This window comes from Camellia sinensis, chromosome 9 (genome assembly GCF_055761805.1).
Source record: "Camellia sinensis isolate YWXY chromosome 9, ASM5576180v1, whole genome shotgun sequence".
Taxonomy (NCBI): Eukaryota; Viridiplantae; Streptophyta; class Magnoliopsida; order Ericales; family Theaceae; genus Camellia; species Camellia sinensis.
In genome coordinates this window covers 40,845,451-40,866,963 of record NC_138969.1, presented here as the reverse complement: position 1 = coordinate 40,866,963, position 21,513 = coordinate 40,845,451, and the positions used below count along the sequence as shown (strand labels likewise).

General features: G+C 32.9%; 1 protein-coding gene across 14 annotated transcripts; it reads right to left on the bottom strand.

The window, feature by feature from the left end:
- Positions 1-229: 229 nt before the first annotated feature.
- Positions 230-15,945, bottom strand: LOC145789292 (uncharacterized). Of its 14 annotated transcripts, none has more exons than XM_082886644.1 (13): positions 15,810-15,945; positions 14,796-14,859; positions 13,641-13,868; positions 12,929-13,012; positions 12,648-12,743; positions 12,512-12,565; positions 12,086-12,154; positions 4,321-4,527; positions 3,707-3,977; positions 3,229-3,416; positions 3,077-3,157; positions 664-748; positions 230-584 (listed from the first exon to the last, which is right to left on the bottom strand). In XM_082886644.1, the coding sequence occupies exons 2-13, from the start codon at positions 14,841-14,843 to the stop codon at positions 469-471; spliced, it is 1,527 nt and encodes a 508-aa protein (XP_082742770.1). In that variant the 5' UTR covers positions 14,844-14,859; positions 15,810-15,945; the 3' UTR covers positions 230-468. The 14 variants fall into 14 exon arrangements, with proteins under 14 accessions (XP_082742770.1, XP_082742772.1, XP_082742774.1 ...); XM_082886646.1 differs by having other exon boundaries at positions 12,512-12,547; XM_082886648.1 differs by having other exon boundaries at positions 12,512-12,541.
- Between the last annotated feature and the right edge of the window lie 5,568 nt (positions 15,946-21,513).

Genomic DNA, 21,513 nt, shown 5'->3' with positions numbered 1-21,513 from the left:
ACAACTATGTTGTTTTGACATTCTGTTTTCAAAGCAACCTAATTATTTAATTTGAAAAAATAAAAAATAAAAATGAGGAAGGGTTTTTTTTTGGATAGGAAAACCAGTAAGGTTAATGGCCCAACAATCATCATGCAAGCGGTTCAAACAGATGCAAACACAGCATAAATAATATCAATTCAAAAAATAAAATAAAATAAAATAAAATAAACAAAATGATGACCAAAAATGAACAAAATGATGAATCATAATATAAACGAGCCCAACATCATTAATAAAATCATGAAACCGAACCATGCCCCCCACAAACATAAATACACAATACAACAATATACCAGAAGTTATTTAATAGCTCACATAGAGTACGTGTTCATGTGCCCAACCAATGAAATGGTATAATTTGCCCACCATCTCATTATTAGGACTATGTATTCATTAACTCCTTTGCTAAAGTGCATAAGAGTCCTGCTAGACACGAAGCTTGAGAGCTTGTGGCTCCCAGAATTTGGAAACACTACTTATAAAACCCCAAACACTGCCCTCAGAAGTCTTTCCAGCTTGTCTTCTAGTGAGCTTCAATAGACCTAATAAAAACACAATAATTAAAAAAAAGATACATGATTTGCAGATACAAAAAATAAAATAAAAAATTTGCTACTTTACCTTCTAAGAACACATCAAATCTTTTGCTACTCAAGCCAGCATTCCATGCATTTTTGTTATTGTCCAAGCTGTTGCTTCGGAAATCCTTCAACAAGTGGAGAGAGAGAGAGAGAGAGAACATAAAAATAAACTTAAGAAAAAAAAAGCAAAAAAAAGAAAGTATACTAGCACTTTAAATAAATTTAAAAATAAAAAAACAAAAACAGAAAAAAGAAGAATGTTGAAAATTTCTTGGGGATTGTTAACATCAAGATAAATAAAACATGCTCCAAACAATTTTACATTTTTTTTTCTCACACGGATTAATGAGAAACAAACCAGGCTATATAGATTATAACAAACAATTCTACTTTCTAGAAAAGAAAAATAAACTTCTGTTTGGTAGTTTTTAAATCATGATTTGAGTTTTAAATTGTATTTTGAGTTTTAAATTTTTGAAATGAGTTTTGAAAAAGAAAAATTTGTTAGGAAAATTATTTATAAGTCCTATTTGAAAGACTTTATTTAATGTGAAGTCCTATAAATATTATTTTAGAGTTTGAAGCCCTATTTAAATAGGAATGTGTTCCATAAGATCCTATAAGTTATAAATGAATGATATTAGTGTACTATGATACCCCTAATTTGTTTCCATATTGTACACTATTTGCTCATTCATCATATCACATTTGGGCAGGCTTGTGTGTATTTAATATTGTGATGGTTGATACGTTTTGATATGTTTGATGTGTGAAGTGATGTGTATGAGTTCATGGTTTGGTTGGGGATATTTGATCTTGGTTGTTAATTGGATGTCGAATGTGAACCACATCATAGGATGGCAATTGTACATTAGGACCTGGATGATCGTGTTACAATGCATATTACATTTAGTGTGTAACGTTAATCCACATATATCATGTAGTAGATGACGTGTGTTTGTTCGATTGCATATGTGTTTGAATGTGTATCGTGTCTTTATTGCAATTAATGTTTACATACATGTCACAATACATTGCGCAAAATTATTGAGGATTTGGGTTTGTAATTGAAGGTGGATTGAATCCCATTACTCGATGTTAAAGTTACACTGGGTTGGGAGTGATGATGGTTTAATACATGGGTTGGGTTGCGATGTTCCATATTACATTTAGGAAGTTACATTATTTATAATTTAACGGTGGAGTATTGGAATGTCACGTTAGGTTTGAAATGTTACATGTGTTGGATTTGGGATGAGAAGCATATGAGAATGTCACATTGTGTTTATAAATGTCACATTGGGTTTGAGATGTTACATTTATGTTTTGAATTTCAAATTTCCAACCATATAGATATGATCACATTCTTTGGTAACATTGGATTTCCCATATATGATATTGCCATTAATCAAGTTATTTTGAATTTCAGAAGCATATGGAAATGTCACATTTGGTTTGGGAATGTCACGTTGAGTTTGGAATGTTACATTTATGTTTTGAATTTCAAATTTCCAACCATATAAATATGATCACAATTTATGGTAACGATTTCCCATATATGGTATTGCCATTAATTAGATTATTTTGAATTTCAAATTTCTAACTATAAAAATATAATCACAATCTATGGCAACATTGGATTTTCCATATACGATATTATCATTAATCAGATTATTAATTAATGAAGATTAGGGGTATACGTGTCCACAGTAAAACCACAGGAGCTATTAGACTATAAGTTTTTTCATAGGACCATATTTTATACAAGTCTTCCAAATAGGTCTTAAAAATAATTTACCCAAATTTGTTTGGTTATGAATTTTGAAAAAAAAAAAATTGAATTGTACATTAAATTTTGAGTTTTTGAATTGTATTTTGAAATTTTTTAGGTTTATTTTTTATTAAAACATTTAAATTTTTCTTAATTTTATTTTTTTAGGGAAACTATTTTTTATTGTAAATATTTATTTATTTATTTATTTATTTTAATATGTAGTGCGTTATATTTTTATTTAATATTTAAAAATTTTATTTTTAATTTTAAATATATAATTTTAATTTAAAATATTTTTTATTTATTATTTTAAATATTTTAATTTTTTTTTAAATTTTAAAAAAATTTAGATTGCCCATATATCTCTAAATCACAACAAATTATTTGGCCAATACTTAAAAAAATAACAAAATATTTTTTTCAAAAAAAAAAAATATATATATATATATATATATTTCTTCAAAAATAAAAATAAAAAGATAATTTTTTGATTTTTTTTTTTTAAATAGAGTTTTGAAAAGAGTTTGGTTTTGAGTTTTAAATTTAATTTTGAATAGTGTATTTGATTATAGGTTTTTAAAAAAAAAAAATAATTATCCAAATCATGATTTGAGTTATAAACCAAACGCTACCAAAAATAACTTTCCCAGAGAATTTTTTTTTTTTTGAATAGAAATACCTTTCCCAGATCAATTTCAAGTTCTTCAAGCATGCACAGCTTGCCAAGTTTGAGGATGGGCTCATTTATTGACAAATCTTCCTGTTACAAACCAGGTTATAGATATGATATAACAAACAATTCTACTTTCTAGAAAAGAAAAAGAAAAATACCTTTTGCGGGGCACATTTAAGTCCTTCAAGCAAGCACAGGTTGCCAAGTTTGAGGACGCACTCATCCATAGACAAATCTTCTTGTTCTATAATCTCAATTATTTCGTCTCCCAAAGAAAAAAAATTTCTCCCAAGCTCTAAAAACATAATTGCTAAAAACAGGTGTTCAAGTTGTATTTTGTCAACACCTACACCAAATTTATGAAAAGCATACACATTAAAAGATTCAACCTACTATTTTTCATAATCGAACACCAAACCAAGCTAAGCCTTAAGTTCCATCAAATGGGTTAACTGCATAAATTCTTCTTCTCTACTCGACTCTATCCAAAGGCCATTTTGTAGTCAAATTAAGGAGATTAGTAAGTGCATTTGGTAAGATTTTTTTATTTACAAGTCAAATTTCAAATGATAAAGATGCTTTTATCTAGAAGTGCATCAGTAAGTGAATTTGGATGTAAAGCAAAAGCATTCTTACCAGCTAAACACTGTGCTGTCCCGTATATGCGATATCTAGGATTTCTCACAGGTTGCTCAAGAGCTTGTCGTAACTGCACAAACTTCAGCACACTTCCTCCAATCCTTGTGCGAAGCAGGCCCAATAAAAGATGATGTGAGCTAATAAAACGATGTCCTTCTGACCTTCTTTCACAGTCAGCATGTCCAACAACCTCAATTACCTCTTCTGTACAATTTCCAAAGACACCTGACCGCAAGGGAAATGTAGCTGATTTCATGGACTTGTGTAACTGCAAAAGGAGAATGGAAAATGGTAAAATTGCAATGGTGCAAAGAATTCATAATCCTCCACAGAAAACTTTCATACAAAGCACAATAATTCTGCAAAACCCACAAAAGTAGACAAATATTGCAACTACTGGGCCACTATTCAGTGATATCCTAAATTTACAATATGCTCATTTTAAGTGGAATATGCCACCTGATATGCAAATAATCTGCCACATCAAATGGGAAAACGCCAAAAAAACTCTTGCATGTAACAGGGCTATACTCATCAGTTATACATTAAAAAAATGTGTGCTAAGGATTATGGCACGGGCAACAATATTTGCCACAAGCAAAACAAATTACCTCAAGCCCTTTCCATTCTATTAACTGGTCCATGGCTTCAAGTATTTGACAAGCAAGTACATCAAGCCCAACAAATTGGACAGGCGGCTCAAGCCTATGCAGCTCCAAGAAATCGAAGCACCCCCAAGGCTCCAGCAATAGAACATTAGTGATACCACGGCACTTCTCTTGGGTCAATTCCATCATTAGGTGCATTGCATAATTTCTCTGGTTTAAAAGAGAGAAATTAAAAAATAATCAATAAAATTATATAAGGAAAAAACGTTCATAACTATATGAACTCAAAACTCTTAATCCAATTTTTCTAGATTTTTGAATTAAAAAAATACAAAAATACATGTGTCATAAAATCATTGGCTCTTCAACTTTAATTATAATTATTGAATTTTTTATTATTATTGCAATACATTTCAAATTTATTAATTCCTACCTTCCAAATTACTTTATTTATGGAAATAAATAAATAAATAATCCTTAATTTATGACATTATTATAGAAAATAAATCAGAATTTTAATTTTTTAATTTTTTATTTTTAAAAGAGAAGAATACATATGACAAATAACTATTGGACCAACCAAATTATATTGAAAATTTTAAAATATTTAAATATAAAGGCCAAAATAGTATCTTATCTATATTTAAATTGCATCTCATTTAAATTTTTATTTTTGAAAATTAATAAATATAACTCCGCCAGTGTTGTTAACAACTCCGCCGGTCCCAAGCCCAGGTAAAGGAGGAGGGTTGTGTGTTAAGTAGCCGACAGCCAACACGTAAAAAAGCCACTCGGATCCCTTATGACAATGAATCCTACTTTGAATCGTTTAAATGCTAGGTCGTTCCCCTCAAGTGGCGCATTAGCTTAGCGCCTTCCTCCAGGTGTTTCGAAAAGTGAGCAAGGAGCGCCGCATCGACGCCTGGGTGTGGTGAAAAACGGGCAAAGATTCCCACGTTTTTCTAGACGAGTGCGAGTAAAGAACCTAGTCCAAAACTACAGGTTTAGGGTAGCCACTTGGAATATAGGAACCTTAACTAGGAGGAGAGTTAGTATAGCTTGCGTACAAGAAACTAAGTGAACGGGTGAGAAAGCTAGGGAAATTGAGGATGCTGGTTTTAAGCTGTATTATAGTGGTCAGGATAGACGCAAGAATGGGGTAGGAATCATAATTGCCAAGGGTCTTGTGGAGAATGTAATGACGGTCATTAGAAAATGGGATAGGATTATGTTAGTTAAACTAGTTATTGGAGGGAAGACAGTTAACGTTATTAGTGCATACGCCCCTCAAGTAGGATTAGATGATCAGACTAAGAGAAATATTTTGGAGCAAAAGGGATGAGATCTTACAGGAGATACCTGTAGGAGAGAACCTGGTTATAGGTGGAGATTTTAATGGTCATGTAGGCATAGATAAACTAGGCTATGAAAGGGTGCAAGGCGGATACAGTTTTGGTAACAAAAATAAGACTGGAGAAAGTATCTTAGATTTTGCATTGGCTTCTGACCCAGTGGTGGCCAATACTATGTATAAAAAGAGGGAGGAGCATTTGATAACCTTTAAGAGTGGGTCAGTTAAAAACCAAATAGATTATTTCTTAGTAAGAAAAGTGGACCGCCTAAAATGCAATGATTGTAAGGTGAGTCTTGGAGAGAGCTTGGCCTCTTAACATAGGATTTTGATACTAGATTTATGTTTCAAAGGGCAATACCAAGCTAGGAAGAATGGTGGGCGTCGTAAGACGAGATGGTGGGACCTAAAAAAGGGATAAATTAGAAATATTTAAGAATATAATGAATAAGGAAGATACTTAGGACTTGGAAGAGAATGCTAACACTAAGTGGAACTCGATGGCCAATTGTATGAGGAGAATCTCAAGGGAAGTGGTTGGAGAGTCGAAAAAAAGGGGACCCAGCTCTAGGGAAACTTGGTGGTGATCTCAAGGGAAGTTCTTGGAGAGTCGAAAAGAACGGAACTCAGCTCTAGGGAAACTTGGTGATGGATGGAAGAGGTTCAAGCGGTAGTTAAGGCAAAAAAAAAAAAAGTATTTTAAAAAGCGACAGAATGATAGAACTGAGAAAAACCTTAAGAGCTATAGATTGGCTAATAATGAGGTCAAGAAAATAGTAAAAGAGGCTAAGTTGAAAGCTTATGATGACCTATACACTAGACTAGACAGTAAGGAGGGAGAGAAAAGGATATACAAACTTGCTAAGATACGGGAGAGGAAAACAAGAGATTTTAATCAAGTTAAGTGCATCAAGAGTGAGAATTCTAAAGTATTGGTGAAAGATGAAGAGATTAAGGAAAGATGAAAGAACTATTTTGAGAAACTACTAAATGAGGAACATAGAAGTACGTCAATAGGAGAAGAAATGGCCAGTAATACGATAAACCAAGACCTATCGCAGGATTAGGAACTTTAAAGTGGAGATTACACTTAAGAAGATGAAATCAAATAAGCCTTTAGAATTCGATGATATCCCTATTGAAGCTTGGAAGGGTAAAAAAAAGATTGCTTGGTTGACTAGGTTGTTTAGCAAAATTTTGTTGACTTGGAACATGCCAGATGAGTGGAGGAAGAGTATTTTAGTGTCAATCTATAAGAATAAAGGAGATGTCCAGAATTGCAACAACTATAGAGGAATCAAACTAATGTGTCATATAATGAAAGTGTGGGAGACGGTGATGGAACGCCGATTGTGAGATATAACAGAGGTGTCAGAGAATCAATTTGGGTTTATGCCAGGTAAGTCAACAATGGAAGTGATCTATCTTTTGAGGAGAGTAATAGAAAAGTATAGAGAAAAGAAAAAACACATTCATATGGTGTTTATCGACCTTAAGAAAGCATATGACAGAGTGTCTTGGGATATAATGTGGTAGGTGCTAGAGAAGAAAGGGGTGACAAAAGGTTACATTGATGTGATTAGGGACATGTATGAAGGGATGGTGACCACTATTAGATTGTCTACTGGAGAGACAAATGAATTTCCTATCACTGTAGGGTTACACCAAGAATCTACCTTAAGTCCTTATCTTTTTGCTTTAGTTATGGATGAGTTGACAACAAATATTTAGGATGACATGCCATGGTGTATGCTTTTTGCAGACGATACCGTGCTAGTGGATGAGACTAGAGAAGAAGTTCACACAAAGTTGGAGACTTGGAGAAAAACACTTGAATCTAAAGGATTGCAAATAAGTAGAACTAAAACAAAATACATGGAGTGCAAATTTAATAACAGTAATAATTAAAGCAGAGGAGAAGTGAAAATTGAGAACCAAGAACTACCTCAGAGTAAACATTTTCGCCATTTAGGATCGATTATCACAACAGCGGGAGAGATTGATGCGGATGTGGCACATAGGATTAAGACAGGATGGTGTAAGTGGAGAAGTGCGTCTGGGGTACTGTGTGATAAACAAATACCCATTAGACTAAAAGGTAAGTTTTATAAACGACTATTAGACCAGCGATGTTGTATTGGACGGAGTGTTAGGTAACCAAGAAACAACATGTAGATAAGATGAGGATGCTAAGGTGGATGTGTGGCAAGACTAGACAAGACAGAATTAGGAATGAGTGTATTCGAGAATAGATAGAAGTAGCACCGATAGAAGATAAATTGAGAGAGAATCGATTAAGATGGTTTGGTCATATTCAACGGAGACCAACAGAGACGGTAGTGAAAAGATGAAATGCAGTGACGGTAGAATGGAAGTGTTAGGGGACCAGGTAGATAGATTAACGTTGGTTAGCGTTGTAAATAAAAATATGGATCTACTTAATTTGACTAACAAAATGGCCTTTGATAGAGTCGCATAGAGAAGAAGGATTCATGCAGCCGACCCCATTTAATGGGGACTTAAGGCTTGCTTTGGTTTTGTTTGGTTTGAAAATTAATAAATATATGTGGCATAAAACTATTGGTTCATCTCCCCATATATGTAAATTGAAATTTTAAAGACCTTTTAATAGAAATAGAAAGTCGAAAAAAATCTTAGGGGTTGTTTGGGATGATCTAAATAAGTGCACTTTTTGACTTTTTATGAAATATGGGTTGGGTTTGGGTTGGGTTTGAAGTGATGTGTTAGAGAGGTGATGTGACTTAAATAGGATAGTGACTTTTTGACTTTGTCTTTTTCAAGACATGCCAAACTTGGCCTTATTCATATTTTAGCCACATCTCATTTAAAAATATTTAGAATCTAATTTAAATTTTAGAATCTTTAAATTCAAAAAGTCAAAAATGAAATCTTATTAATGTTATGATAACCACATAACATTAAGTTCAAACCTGACTTCAGGATGATGAATGAACTATCCACTTTACACGGAGACATTAATTTGAGCAAGCCGCAAATGCAAAGTGAACGATACATTTGACTGCGAAGACGAAGCACAAACATATATAACAATCCTAAACTTCAATACAATATTTTGGTAAACATTTTTTAGTAATTTATCAACAGTTCTTCAGTGTTAATACCTTTGAGTGATCTAATTGTGAAGTAGCAGAAAATATTATGTAGAAATTTAATGTATAAAGAGAAATGATTGTATTATTGATTGTTGTATATTATTTATTACAATGATTCATGATTCCTATATATAGAAGAGGGTGAGTGTGCAGTAGGTAAGGAGTAGGTGAAGTGGAGGTGGTAGTGGTGTAGTGGGTTAGGTTTAGTGGAGTAGGTGAGGTGGTAGTGGTGTAGTGGGTTAGGTTTAGTGGAGTACGTTTAAGTGGGTGAAGTAGGTGGAGAGTAGGCGGATTTTAACAGCCCCCCGCAAACTCAAGGGGGTAACTTGAGTTTGGAGAGAGTAACAAAACAAGAAAATACATAAAAATAAAAGAGGATAAGAGATACTGTATGATCGTGTCAGACCATTGGTGAAGACACTGGATGGTGGTGTCATAACGTTGTAGAGGACACTGTATGGGGGTGTCATAACGTTGTAGAGGACACTGTATGGTGGTGTCATAACGTTGTAAAGGACACTGTATGGTGGTGTCATAACGGTGTAGAGGACACTGGATGGCGGTGTCAGACCGATGTAGAAGACAGTTTATGGGGTCATGTCGGACCGTTGTAGCAGACAATGTTGTGATAGTTGTTGTGACAGTTTACGGAGTCTTGCTGGACCCTTGTAGAAACTAACCGAAATCAATGTCGGGACAGTTTACAGAGTCTTGTCGGACCCTTGAAGGAGCTAACCGGAATCAATGTCGGGACAGTTTACAGAGTCTTGTCGGACCCTCAAAAAGTCGCACCCTCAAAAGGTGTGCCCAATCTTTCAAAAGGCGTGCCATCAAAAAGCGTGCCATCAAAAGGCGTGCCCAATCCATAAAAAGGCGTGCCATCAAAAGGCGCGCCAGACGCGGCGATGCACGTGATCGACAGAACGCGTGTCGGCCTCTTTGTCATGGTCTTTATAAACCGAAGCGGAGGCTGAGGCTTGGAAGCAGAGACAAAAACCTGCTAGAAAAACTCTGAAAAAACTCTTCGTTTTCTGAGAGAGATTTCTGAGAGAGATACTCGGTAACACTCTGTTTTCTGAGAAAGATTTCTGAGAGAGACACTCTGTAACACTCTGTTGTCCAGAAAATGGCTTCGTCTTCCCGTGGTCTGCTCACTCTCTTTCCAGACCTCAATGAGTCAACAAGAGAGAGAACTGGTGCGGTGGCCAGTGAACCTCAACCAAACACCTCTGTGTTTGCTCCGTTGAACTTTCCGATGCGGTCGGTGGAGCAAAAAATGGCGGTGCAAACTGATATTGAGGCCAATCAGTATACTCTGAAGTCATGTGTGGAAACCATGACGGCGGTCACAAACTTGTCACACCGGCTGCAGAGCAGGACAAATGAGGTGCAACAGTTAAACTCCCAGCTGGCTCTGCTCCAACGCATGTATAAGGATGCGCGAGCAGAGATAAGTGTGCTAAAGGCAGAAAATAAGGAGCTGAAGCGGAAGGCCACGGTGATGTTCCGATTTGGAGGGCCGCCATATGCTGCAGTGGAAGAGTATGGGGGAGTGAACGTGTTGGGCGGCGTGGAAAACACAGAGGCAGCACCGTCAAGGACTGCCCAGGACGGAGGCAAAAAGAAGAGACCGGCGGCAGAGTAGAGAAGGGATGTCGGTGTGTGGCCGTCTGCAGAACAGAAAACAAAACCGTTGTTTTTTTTTTTTTTTTTTTTGTGTAAAATTGTGATCGGGGTTGATCCCTGAGATGAATAAAATATGGTTTGGTGTGCAAAGCTATATGGTATGAATGGAATTGGAAAAAGATGAAAAATAATGTGAAAGAAAAATAAAAAAAGAAATAATAAAAAATATAATTGAAATCAAAAATGAAAGATGGGGAAAATAAGGAAAGTGGTTTGGAGAAAATAAATAAAAATAATGGAGTTTGAAAGCAAACGGAGGAGAGATGATGATGTGTTTTTTTTTTTTTTTTTTAATATAATATAATAAAAAGAGATATATATATATATATATATATAAAATAACGAAAGTGGGGAACAAGGAGTGCACCAAGAAGCTTTATAATAAAAAAAGTTTGGGCGGTGGATGCAAAGTGAGGAGAGAGAGTGGGTGTAAAGTGATGTAAGTAAAAATTAAGAAATAAAAGAAGAAAAGTAAAAAAAAAAGGGTGGTGAGTGGAGCTTGAGGTTTCTTTCAACCATTCTTGGTTGCTGGAATGCTATGCTCAGACGGCTTTGAGTGGGTGGATTAAAAAAAATAGTTGCATCATAAAGTGCATGTGGGAATAAAAAATATATATATATATAGATAGATATAGGAAAAGGAAAATGAAAAAAGAAAGAAAAAGAAAGAAAAATAATACGTTAAAGGGAGTGGAGACAGAGTGCTTAGGATAGTGTTCAGAAAAGTGATAGGAGATAGGAGGAGAGAGAGTGGGAACAAGCCCATGTGATGTAAGTGAAAAAGACAAAGAAAGTGGTATTTGTTGGAAGGAAATTAAAGAGCACTGAATCAGGGGCTAAGAGGGATAAGCACACAAGGGGCCAACTCTCTCAGTCTCTCTCTAACATGGAGTTGGGTTGGAGAAGAAGGCTCCATCGCTGATGCATTGATGCTAAATGCTGGTGCGGCCCTCTTGGTCAGTGGACGTGTTAACACTCTAGCCGAAGGAGTAGCTCTGGCTCGCAAAGCACTGCTATCTGGCAAAGCTCTCAAGACCCTTGATTCGTGGATCGATATCTCCAATAAGGTGAAAAAAGTAGCCTGTGCAACCACTCCAATCTCTACTTGAGGATTGATCTTGGAGTTTCTAGGTTAAAATGAGCATGTTGTAGACCATAAGATGGGGAAAGGTTTTGTGTAGAAAATAAGCTGAATAGGTTGAGGTCCGGCGGACAAGGTTGAGGTCCGGCGGGCGGCCAAGGCGAGGTTGCCGCCCGCCGGTGACGCGAAAAAAAATACTAAACTCTTAACCTTGCTCTGATACCATGTAGAAATTTAATGTATAAAGAGAAATGATTGTATTATTGATTGTTGTATATTATTTATTACAATGATTCATGATTCCTATATATAGAAGAGGGTGAGTGTGTAGTAGGTAAGGAGTAGGTGAAGTGGAGGTGGTAGTGGTGTAGTGGGTTAGGTTTAGTGGAGTAGGTGAGGTGGTAGTGGTGTAGTGGGTTAGGTTTAGTGGAGTAGGTTTAAGTGGGCGAAGTAGGTGGAGAGTAGGCGGATTTTAACAATATTAAGAAACAAATCAAAAGTGATTCACACTTGTACCTTCAATGGTCGCAACTGCTTCATAACAATCATCGTACATTGGATTAAGAGTTCAGACACACGCACATCCTACATCAACATAAATCATATTCAAAACATTGCATAACTAATCAATTATGATAGATGAGTGTACTTGAACTATGGAAAAACAACAACGAAAGGAGCAAAGCAAAAAAAAAAATACATATATAAAATTACTTAGTAATGCCATTTAAAGTTCAAATAAAAAATACTGTTGTTTGATGCCTCAAACAATCATCTACAATTCTCAAGCATGCATACCCATACCAAGAAAAATGAAGACAAATTTAACACATCACAATAACCAATTTTTCAGCTACAAGTCAGAACAAAAGGAGATTAATAACAAGAAGGCTAGGGATTACAAGGGCAACAGCATAAATAAGGACTAAAATAACGTGTTACCTTATGGATCAGCAAGTCTTGTGGTGTTGTCTGTTGCTGCACAAATACGTTTTTCTATTATCTCTGAATAAGTGACTCTGGCTGTTACAAAGACTAAAAGCAATGTCACACAGTGACATGTAATTGTAACAGTTACCTCTAAGAGACTATTAACATCATATTCATGAAGAAGGATAAAATCATCCAACTTCATCTCCCAATGAGCAATGGCCAGAATAGCTTCGTTCGTAGTCTATAAAGTAACAATAAAAGTTGCACCATCAACTTGTTTGCAATATCAATTTCAGTTATCAAGCTAGACAAACCAATAAACTCAAAATCAAACTTAAATATGAATGTCAACTATGTAATTATAATTTGATAGGTCCATGGCCACAATCCACTAACTTATATTGAACTCAAGAGGCTCACACAAACCTTGTGCAATCTGAATAAATCAAACATAAACTTATTACGCTCAGCATTCAACTCTTCCTCGTAAGCAATTCGAATAAAATCTTCCTGGAAAAAAAAAAGGATGGGAAAAAAAGGATGATCAGTACAGGTGTTTTCCACGAAGAAATGAAATAGGAATGAATATGCATCAGCCGTAGTCAAAGCATTATGTTGATATATTTTGAGCTTATTTCTGTCCAAATTTTAAAAAAAATACATACATATATATATATACATACACAGAGAGAGACCCAAAAAAAAGTAAAGAAAATAAAATAAGGAGCATCTACCTGAACAAGTTACTTTGTGATTGTATAATGATACAATTACAAAAGCTAAAAAAATGACAATAGAAGGGAACAAGGTTTAGGTTAATAGCATGTAAAAGTGAAGGGATAAAGAGACAGAATAGAAAAGAACACAATGCCAAATACAATCACTAACACAAGAGAGTGAAGACGTCAATGACAAGGGAAAGGTCTGGACATAATTGACAAAACAAGTAATCTGACCACCCAATTTATGAACTGGGTGAAAAATGTCATCACATTTGGTCAAACTACAAACACATACTAAGCAATTATATAAATAAAAAGCAGTGTGTGAATGCAATATGAAACAATCTAAGCAATCTAATGATGAAGAATGTGAATCTCAAACTTGCTAAGCATAATTTTTCAGCCAGAGCAATTACCATATCATAAACACTTAATACAAGAATCATAAGAGCTTTCAAAACCTCCCACTGCACATGTATTAATGCATCAGGGTCTTCCAAGAACACTTCGTCCTCCACTCTAGTCCAACTAATACGAGAAAAACTATTATGGGCTAAGAATGCAGCCCCCTTGGCAGCTGTGTAGACCCGGTCCTCACCACCTCTATCTTTAAGGCTTGAGAACATTGACTTCCTCAAAAAATCCTGGGACAAAGTAGGTCCAAAAGTAAGTGAAAGCGAGAAGACAAGCCTAACACAAAGCTAAAAAATATACCTTTGATACAGCACGATACAACGTTACATAAGAAACATTTATAGTCTTATTTTTACGGGTTAATTACAACATAGTGAGAGAGAAAAAAAAATTACAAAAAATGTGGGGTGCAAGTGATTTTGTCATGAGGTACAAGTGAAAAGCCGTCTCCATGTTTGTGTTAAAAAAAATAAAATAAAATTGTCCCACGGGGACGTAATTCCCCCTATTCTTAATTACTTCAATAAACAAAATAATTAAATGACCCTCCAAAAAAAAAAATACATGCACACAAAATAGTCAATCACTTAAATATCATCATATACAAGCAAGCAACACATCGTACTAATTTTTACAGATGATTCTAAAACATTACAAGTTACAACTTAACAGTAAGAAGAAGAAGAAGAAGATAAAAGTAAAGGAAGGAAGGACCATTTATTTCAAGTAGACCTTGTAAATTCTACGCATAAACCCAATGCCAAAAAGATAAGAAATAACATAATTGTGACAAGAAAAATTACAGTATTTTTTCAATAGAAGTTATGAAGAAGCGAACCCAATCCTGACAGCCAGGAGGGGGAGGGAAAGATTGGGTAAAGACATAACCTTTGGCATTATTTTCATATACCTAATTTTTCAATACATATAATTTCCAAATAAAATGGTGCTCTCCATGAGTAAGGACCGAAAATGTGCAAGTAACATAGTTTTACAACCAAGGTTGCAAAAACAATAATAACGTAAATAATCAAAAATAAATAAATAAATTACATTTTTGTTTTTTTGTGTGTGTGTTGTTGATGATGCCAAATTATGTGACAAACATATATCTAGTATAGATAAAAACCAGAAAAGCAGTGCAAAACAAACAGAACCTTCCGTTCTTCTTCTTGTGATGCCACTTTTGCAATCTTTTCTAGCATAGCTTCAGGAATACCCCTGTTCCAGATCAAGTGATGTGAGTTCCGTGAGTAAGCACTCAAAGAAACCACGAGGGGAAAAAAAATTAAGGAGCAAAAAAACCACAAGAAGACAAAAAATTAAGAAGCAAAGAAACCACGAGGGGAAAAAAAATTAAGGAGGGTACTTTTCTATCACGGTTTGGACCCTTTGACCAAGATTATCATCTCTCTGTTTCGTACCAAGATTATACATATATATCTTTAATTACATCAACATATCTAACTAATACTCCTTATTTTCCAAAACTATCCACGTTATATAGCAGCTCATAATGCTATCTAGGAAACCTATCATATACCTTATCTAAACCAATAATCACATTATAAGGTGCTGCAAATTCAAAAACTTCCGTGTCTCATGAGAATTTGTCAACAACTTTACTGCATTTTTTTTTCTTTTCCAGCATTTTCTCAGCAACAAAACAGAGGCAAAAACTATAAATATCATCAGAAAAATGTACAGCATAAAACTATCATCTTAATTTTCATTCCAAGGGACTAAAAACAGAGCTAAAGAATAAAACTCAATTTCTTCAATTTTAGTTTCCAACAATTTCTAAGAAGATAAACAACGGCAAAATGGAGAAATATGATCAGACAAAACAAAAACATGCTGATTTTTCAGGCTTAGGAGGCAACAAAAAAAAAATCGAAATGAAGAAATAAAATTGAATTACATTCATCAAATAATAGAAATCATCAAATTTGAATATTGCAAGGGTCATCTGTCGATCCAAACCCTAGGAGCAGAATCAAATCAAAAAATAAGAAGAAACGAAAGAAGATAGAAACAGAGAGAACTTTCGAGAGAGAGCACCTTGAACTCAATCGAAACCCTACGTACAGATTCAAACCCGAAACAAGAAGAAACAAAGAAAGAAACTTGAGAGAGAGAGAGAGAGAGAGAGAGAGAGAGAGTGAACGTACTTTCAATGATCGTTCTATCTATCTTCTATCTATATCTTCTTCTACACTATCACAAAAGTGAACACCCTTGCGGTGTCTCCAAACCTTCGTCTGGTGTCGCGAAGCCTTTCGGAGTCTCTGGCATTATGTATTTGAGAAACATGTTTTGAGGCGAAAAAATACGAAAATTTGTTTGGTTTAATTTTTTTTTAAAAGATATTTTGAAATATTATTTTGAGAAAGAGTTTTGAATAAAGTGATTGATTTGATGTATATGGGAGAGAGATTTGTTTAGAAAATTTATAAACTAAACAAGTTTTGGAAAAAAAAATTGAAAAAATTTATTTGGTTTGATTACTTTTGAAAATTTATTTGTAGAGATTTTTTTCTAAAATTTTTTCCGAAACACAAACCAAACAAGGCCTATGTTTCTTAGGCTGTCATGTGTTTATTTTTTTATTTAAAATAAAAATAAAATTAGATAGATGAGAGGAGGAGAGTTGAACCTTAGACTTATATCAAATGAATAAGACTCTTACCACTTAATTAACACACAATATATAATGAATGTTTTATTTTATTTATATTTATTTGAATTGCGCACGCATCACGTGTGGCAACCGCTAATAAGAAACAAAGAGAGCACAAGATTGAGAAGAACAAGGAGAGAGACAGAGAACAAGATTGAGGGACACAGAAAGAGTAAGCCTCCGTTTGGTAGGCAATTCAAATCATAGTTTTATCCAATTTGAGTGTCTTGTTTGTTTTGAATTTTCAAATCATAATTCTACACCTATTTCTCAAAACTCAATTCAAAACATAATTATTACTTTTCAAAATTCATAACCAAACACATAATTCAAAACTATTTTCAAAATATTTTAATTTTTTAAATATTTTAAATAATTATTATTTAAATATGTTACGATTTTTTTAATTTTTTGAATATTTTTAAATATTTTAATTTCAAAATTTTACGATTTTAATTTTTTTAATTTTAAAATATTTTATAAAAATAAATTCAAACTCTATTTTATAAAAAAAAAATTAAATATTTTAATTTTTTTGTTATGTATTTGGTTACGATTTGAATGTAGAGTTGTGAAAGTAGTATGGAGTTTCAAATTATGTGTTTGGTTATGAGTTTTAAAAATAATTTCTTAATTGAGTTTTTTTTTATGTGTTTGGTTATGATTTGAGTGTAGAGTTGTTTTTAAATTTAAAATATTAACATTTTAAATTATTTAAATTTTTTGAATATTTAAATTTTTACGATTTAAATTTTTTGAATATTTATTTTAATTTTTTAATTATTAAATTTTTTAGATTATTTAAATATTTTTGATTTAATTTTTTTGAATATTTATTTTGAAAAAAAAAATATTTCCTTTGTAGTATTTTCAATTAAAAAATTGATTAATGAATAAATTTTTTTTAATTTAATTTTAAAAAGAGTTTAGTTATTAGTGTTGATCAGAATTTTCAATAGTGTGAAAGTAGTGTGTTTTGTTATGAGTTATAACAATTTGAATTAATTTTTGAAAACTCTTTCCAAAGCTTATAATCAAACAAGTTTTTTTACTTCACATGTCAAATCAAACTTTCAAAACTCAATTCCATACTCAATTCAAAACTCAATTCAGCACTCTATTGAAAGACCATAACCAAATAAATTTTTTACACTCAAATCATAATTCTACAACTCACAAACTCAAAATACAACTCATACTCTCAAATCATATTTACAAAATTCTACCAAACGCAACCTAAGAGATTCGTACCGAGTCAGGATTCCCACCTTACATTTCCTCCTTATATTTCCTACTTGCAAGGTCATTGGGTCTACTTTTAGGCCTAATTTTGATAATCCGAACTGTTCATATTTTAAGATTTGTTTAGTATATCATACCTGTAAAAAATTAAGTTGATCGGATATCAGAAAGCATGTGTTCAGAAAACTTGAACTAAAAACTATTTTTTTAAAGAATTTAATAAACAGTTTTTCGATCACATGCTTTTTGATATCCGATCTAGTTGATTTTTTACAAGTATGATATACTAAACAAATCTTAAAATATGAACGGTTCGGATTATCAAAATTGGACCTAAAAAAGGGCCCAATGGCCCTGCAAGTAGAAAATGCAAGGAGGGAATCTTGACTCATACATACCACTGTAAGATTGAGAGAGAGAGAGACAACGAGAACGCGTGTGAGGAAGAGAATGATCTTGTGAACGCCTAGGGTAAACATAAAATGGGGAAATTAAATCAAAGAAAGTAAAGAATAAATTAGTCATTTGCGATTGATAATCAGGTGGTCGCAAATTAAATGGTAGCAAAAGGCCATTTTTTTAGTAGTGATACTTCCAATAAAAGTGAGATATTTTCATTTGTCAAAGTATGATCTATTTATAATTTTGTAGTATTGAGAATGCTTCGAAATAGAGAAACGACCAAAACCCTCTTCTTCGAGGATTGTACTCTTCTCCATCCCGGTCCACTTCCATGAGATGATCACCCTGCCGTACAGTGGTGGTGGAGATCAAATTGAGATCAATTGATTTGATCGCTACGACAGTCGAGTTCATGAGAATACATATGGCTTTGTAAATGTACAGATTTGAGGCATGGATTGATTTTTTGAGATACCTTGGATCTGATCTTGATTGTTCAAGATTTGGTTTTGGTAGGTCAGAGCATATCTAGTGGTCTTTGTCCTCTTTTTTGTTCATTCCTACAGAGAGAGAGAAAAAGAGAGAGTGGGAGAGAGAGAAACAGAGAGAGAGATGTTACTGTTGTTGTTATTGTTGATGATGATGATTGCAACAGATAGTGACTTAGTTTATTGATTGGTTTAGTGTATTCATTTCCTCATATGTTGTTGTTGTTTTCATTGGGATTAGGATTTCAACAAATAATACTCTTTTTTCTCTAGTTTTGTGTTCAACAGATATGTTAAAAATAAGAAGAAAAAAAGGTGTGAGAAATTTCAACAAATAATAGAGAGAGAAAAGAGAAGTGGAGAAAGGAACAAATAGATATAAAAAGTTTGAAAATGCTGTGTATTTGAACATATAAAAAAAATAGGTTAAAAAATTTAAATAGATAGATATAAATTTGAACAAATAGTCAAAGAAAAGTCAAACAGATAAAAAAGTCAGCAAATAAATTAAGGATTAAAATTGGAAATAAAATAACCTTCCAAACAACAAAAGAATTTTTCACCAAACTATTTCACAAAAGGTGTACCTCTCACCAACAAAAAATTATCCACTAAATCTATTGCCTTATACCCTCCATACTTTAAAGTTTTCAACAGTTATCTCTTTTATCTATTACAACCTACTTGTCTCTTTTGTTTAATTTAAACCACAGAGTCCAAACAGATAGTGAACTAAATGAAGATGAATTCATTAAGCAGTATTGTATAAAATAATTGTGAATTTAAACTGCATAATAATAAGTATAATGAAAAAAGGCAACCTTATATAATGGCATAATGAATGATGATTATTAAAAAAAAAGAAATAATTATTACAAATTTGTCTTACCTTACTGTATATACATGATTATAAAAGAATAATTTAAATATATATATATATATATATATGTATATATATGAATTTGAATAACACAAAGATAACATTGTAGCACTTACTTGTAAAGTTCAGAATGTTGGCTTCATAATGTAACTATTTACCACGTAAAACACAAGTTCTTAAACGACAGGTTTCCTTTGTAAATTGTGTAAGTTGATCCTTATACATTAGATCATCATGATCATGATGGCGTGATATGAATAGTTTGCTTTTTCAGGATAGTTGGAAAATTTAGAAGTAGCTTTCTCACGTTCCATCATGTAAAAATATGGAAAAAAAAAAATAATATTCACTAATTTTTTTTAAAAAAAATTGATAATGCAACACAATTGAAACCACTATGTACGGATTAAAATACAACATTAACATTTATGTCTAGTTTAGTGGACCATTAGAGTGATACAACCATTTGAAGTTGTTATATGATTATGCGATGTAATTAATTTATTTTTAAAAAAAATTATTTAATTATATAATTTTATGTTAGAGCCAATAAGTTGTGACGTATATATGACTACCTCAATTTTTCTTTTTGGTCAATAATTGAAACTTTTTTTTTAATGAATTTTTTATAAATTATTTGAGTTTTTTTAAACATGAATTTTTTCTCCCATTTAGAGTATTTAAAGGGATAATGGACTGTTTTATAAGGAAAAACCTAATCTTCATAATTGAATGAGAATCGGCTAAGGAAATCGATTTTTGAGAAAGAATTAAGTAATAATGGGAATTTTTACTTTAAAATCTCACGATTAGGTTAATTAGATTCTACCTAATTAACCTTTGAAAATTGGGCATTGACACAAATACTTTATTGTCATAATTTTTTATTTAACAAAATTAATAAAATAAAATAAAATTTCCAAGTGCTCTCCTATACGATAATAAAATTACTTAAATTATTAATTGAAATATATTTTTGACATCATTAAAAATTAGTAATTGATTTGATAATTTATTAATAAAAACAGTCATTTGTTATTACAGGAACAATCCGTATTTTAAATAAATCTCATAAAGTATATTTATAATTTATCCTATAATATAATAATGTTGATGTTAAACTTATGAAAAATAGTCTCAAAATTATGTCAATTTTAACTTTCCCAAATCTACAACGAGTTTGTGAACCTCACACGTGAAGTGAGGTTTCAAATGAACAGAATTGTTCGTGAATAGACTCGAGCTTGAATTCAATAAAATCTTAATAAACAAATCTAAACATTCTAAAATTTGACTCGTTTAACATTCACTAAAAATAAAATAAATATATTGTTTATATATTAAATAATGTAAAAATATTCATAAAAAATAAAATAAATATGTTATTTATATAGTTTAAAATGTAAAATGTATATAATATCTATAAAAAAAACATTTATATAATTGTAGACGTCCTCGAACGCCCTGGGAGGGAAATCCTGATTTGTTCATTTAGGCTTACTACAATTCAGGACTCAAAGTCACGGTCCTGTATCTAATCTCGCAGAGTGCAACGCAAGACCGATGAATCATCAAAGAGTCCAAATCCAGCAAATCGTTTTTGAAAACAGATTTTTTTGAAAGAAGTGTCAAACATGGACTACTTGGCCAAATACAAAGTCGCCACCTAAATATTTTATTTTAGGAGAATTTAGGAAACCTTGACTCGTTTGTCTAAGGCCACGTGTCCGTCATCACCAAAGTTGCCTCGGCTCGGGAACTTGGGTACGATTGGGGAAGGTCAGCTATGAGCACCCCCGCTCACCCGATCCGAAGATCGGCCTCTACTAAACATGATATCTAGTTTTGAAGACATTATGCGTTCATATTCCGATTAATTAGCTAATCTTACTATGTCATGCGCACAACACAAAAGTATAGACTAGATCGCCTAATTTGGAACAAAGCATTGCATATCCGTTTGTTCGAAAATGGTTTGAAATTTGCTACTCGCAAGTAGGCTAAAATACGGATTTCAACGAGTTGTTCCAACTCAAGTAATCCAACCTTCACCCACAGGCATTCAGGCAGTAATATCACATAAGCACATAGCCATATGGTAAGCATGCTGTCATGTTAACATTCACACTCATGCGAGATGCTAAAGCATAAAACACTTACAGTGTACTCTAAGCCAAAACAAT

Bases quoted from the DNA above. Each gene is read 5' to 3' on its own strand.
- LOC145789292 (XM_082886644.1), bottom strand. From the start codon at position 14,843: ATGCTAGAAAAGATTGCAAAAGTGGCATCACAAGAAGAAGAACGGAAG. The intron at 4,528-12,085 runs GTACAAGTGTGA...CTTTTAAACCAG, and splicing joins AGCAGTTGCGACCATTGAAG to AGAAATTATGCAATGCACCT. The intron at 585-663 runs GTAAAGTAGCAA...TGTTTTTATTAG, and splicing joins ATTTGATGTGTTCTTAGAAG to GTCTATTGAAGCTCACTAGA.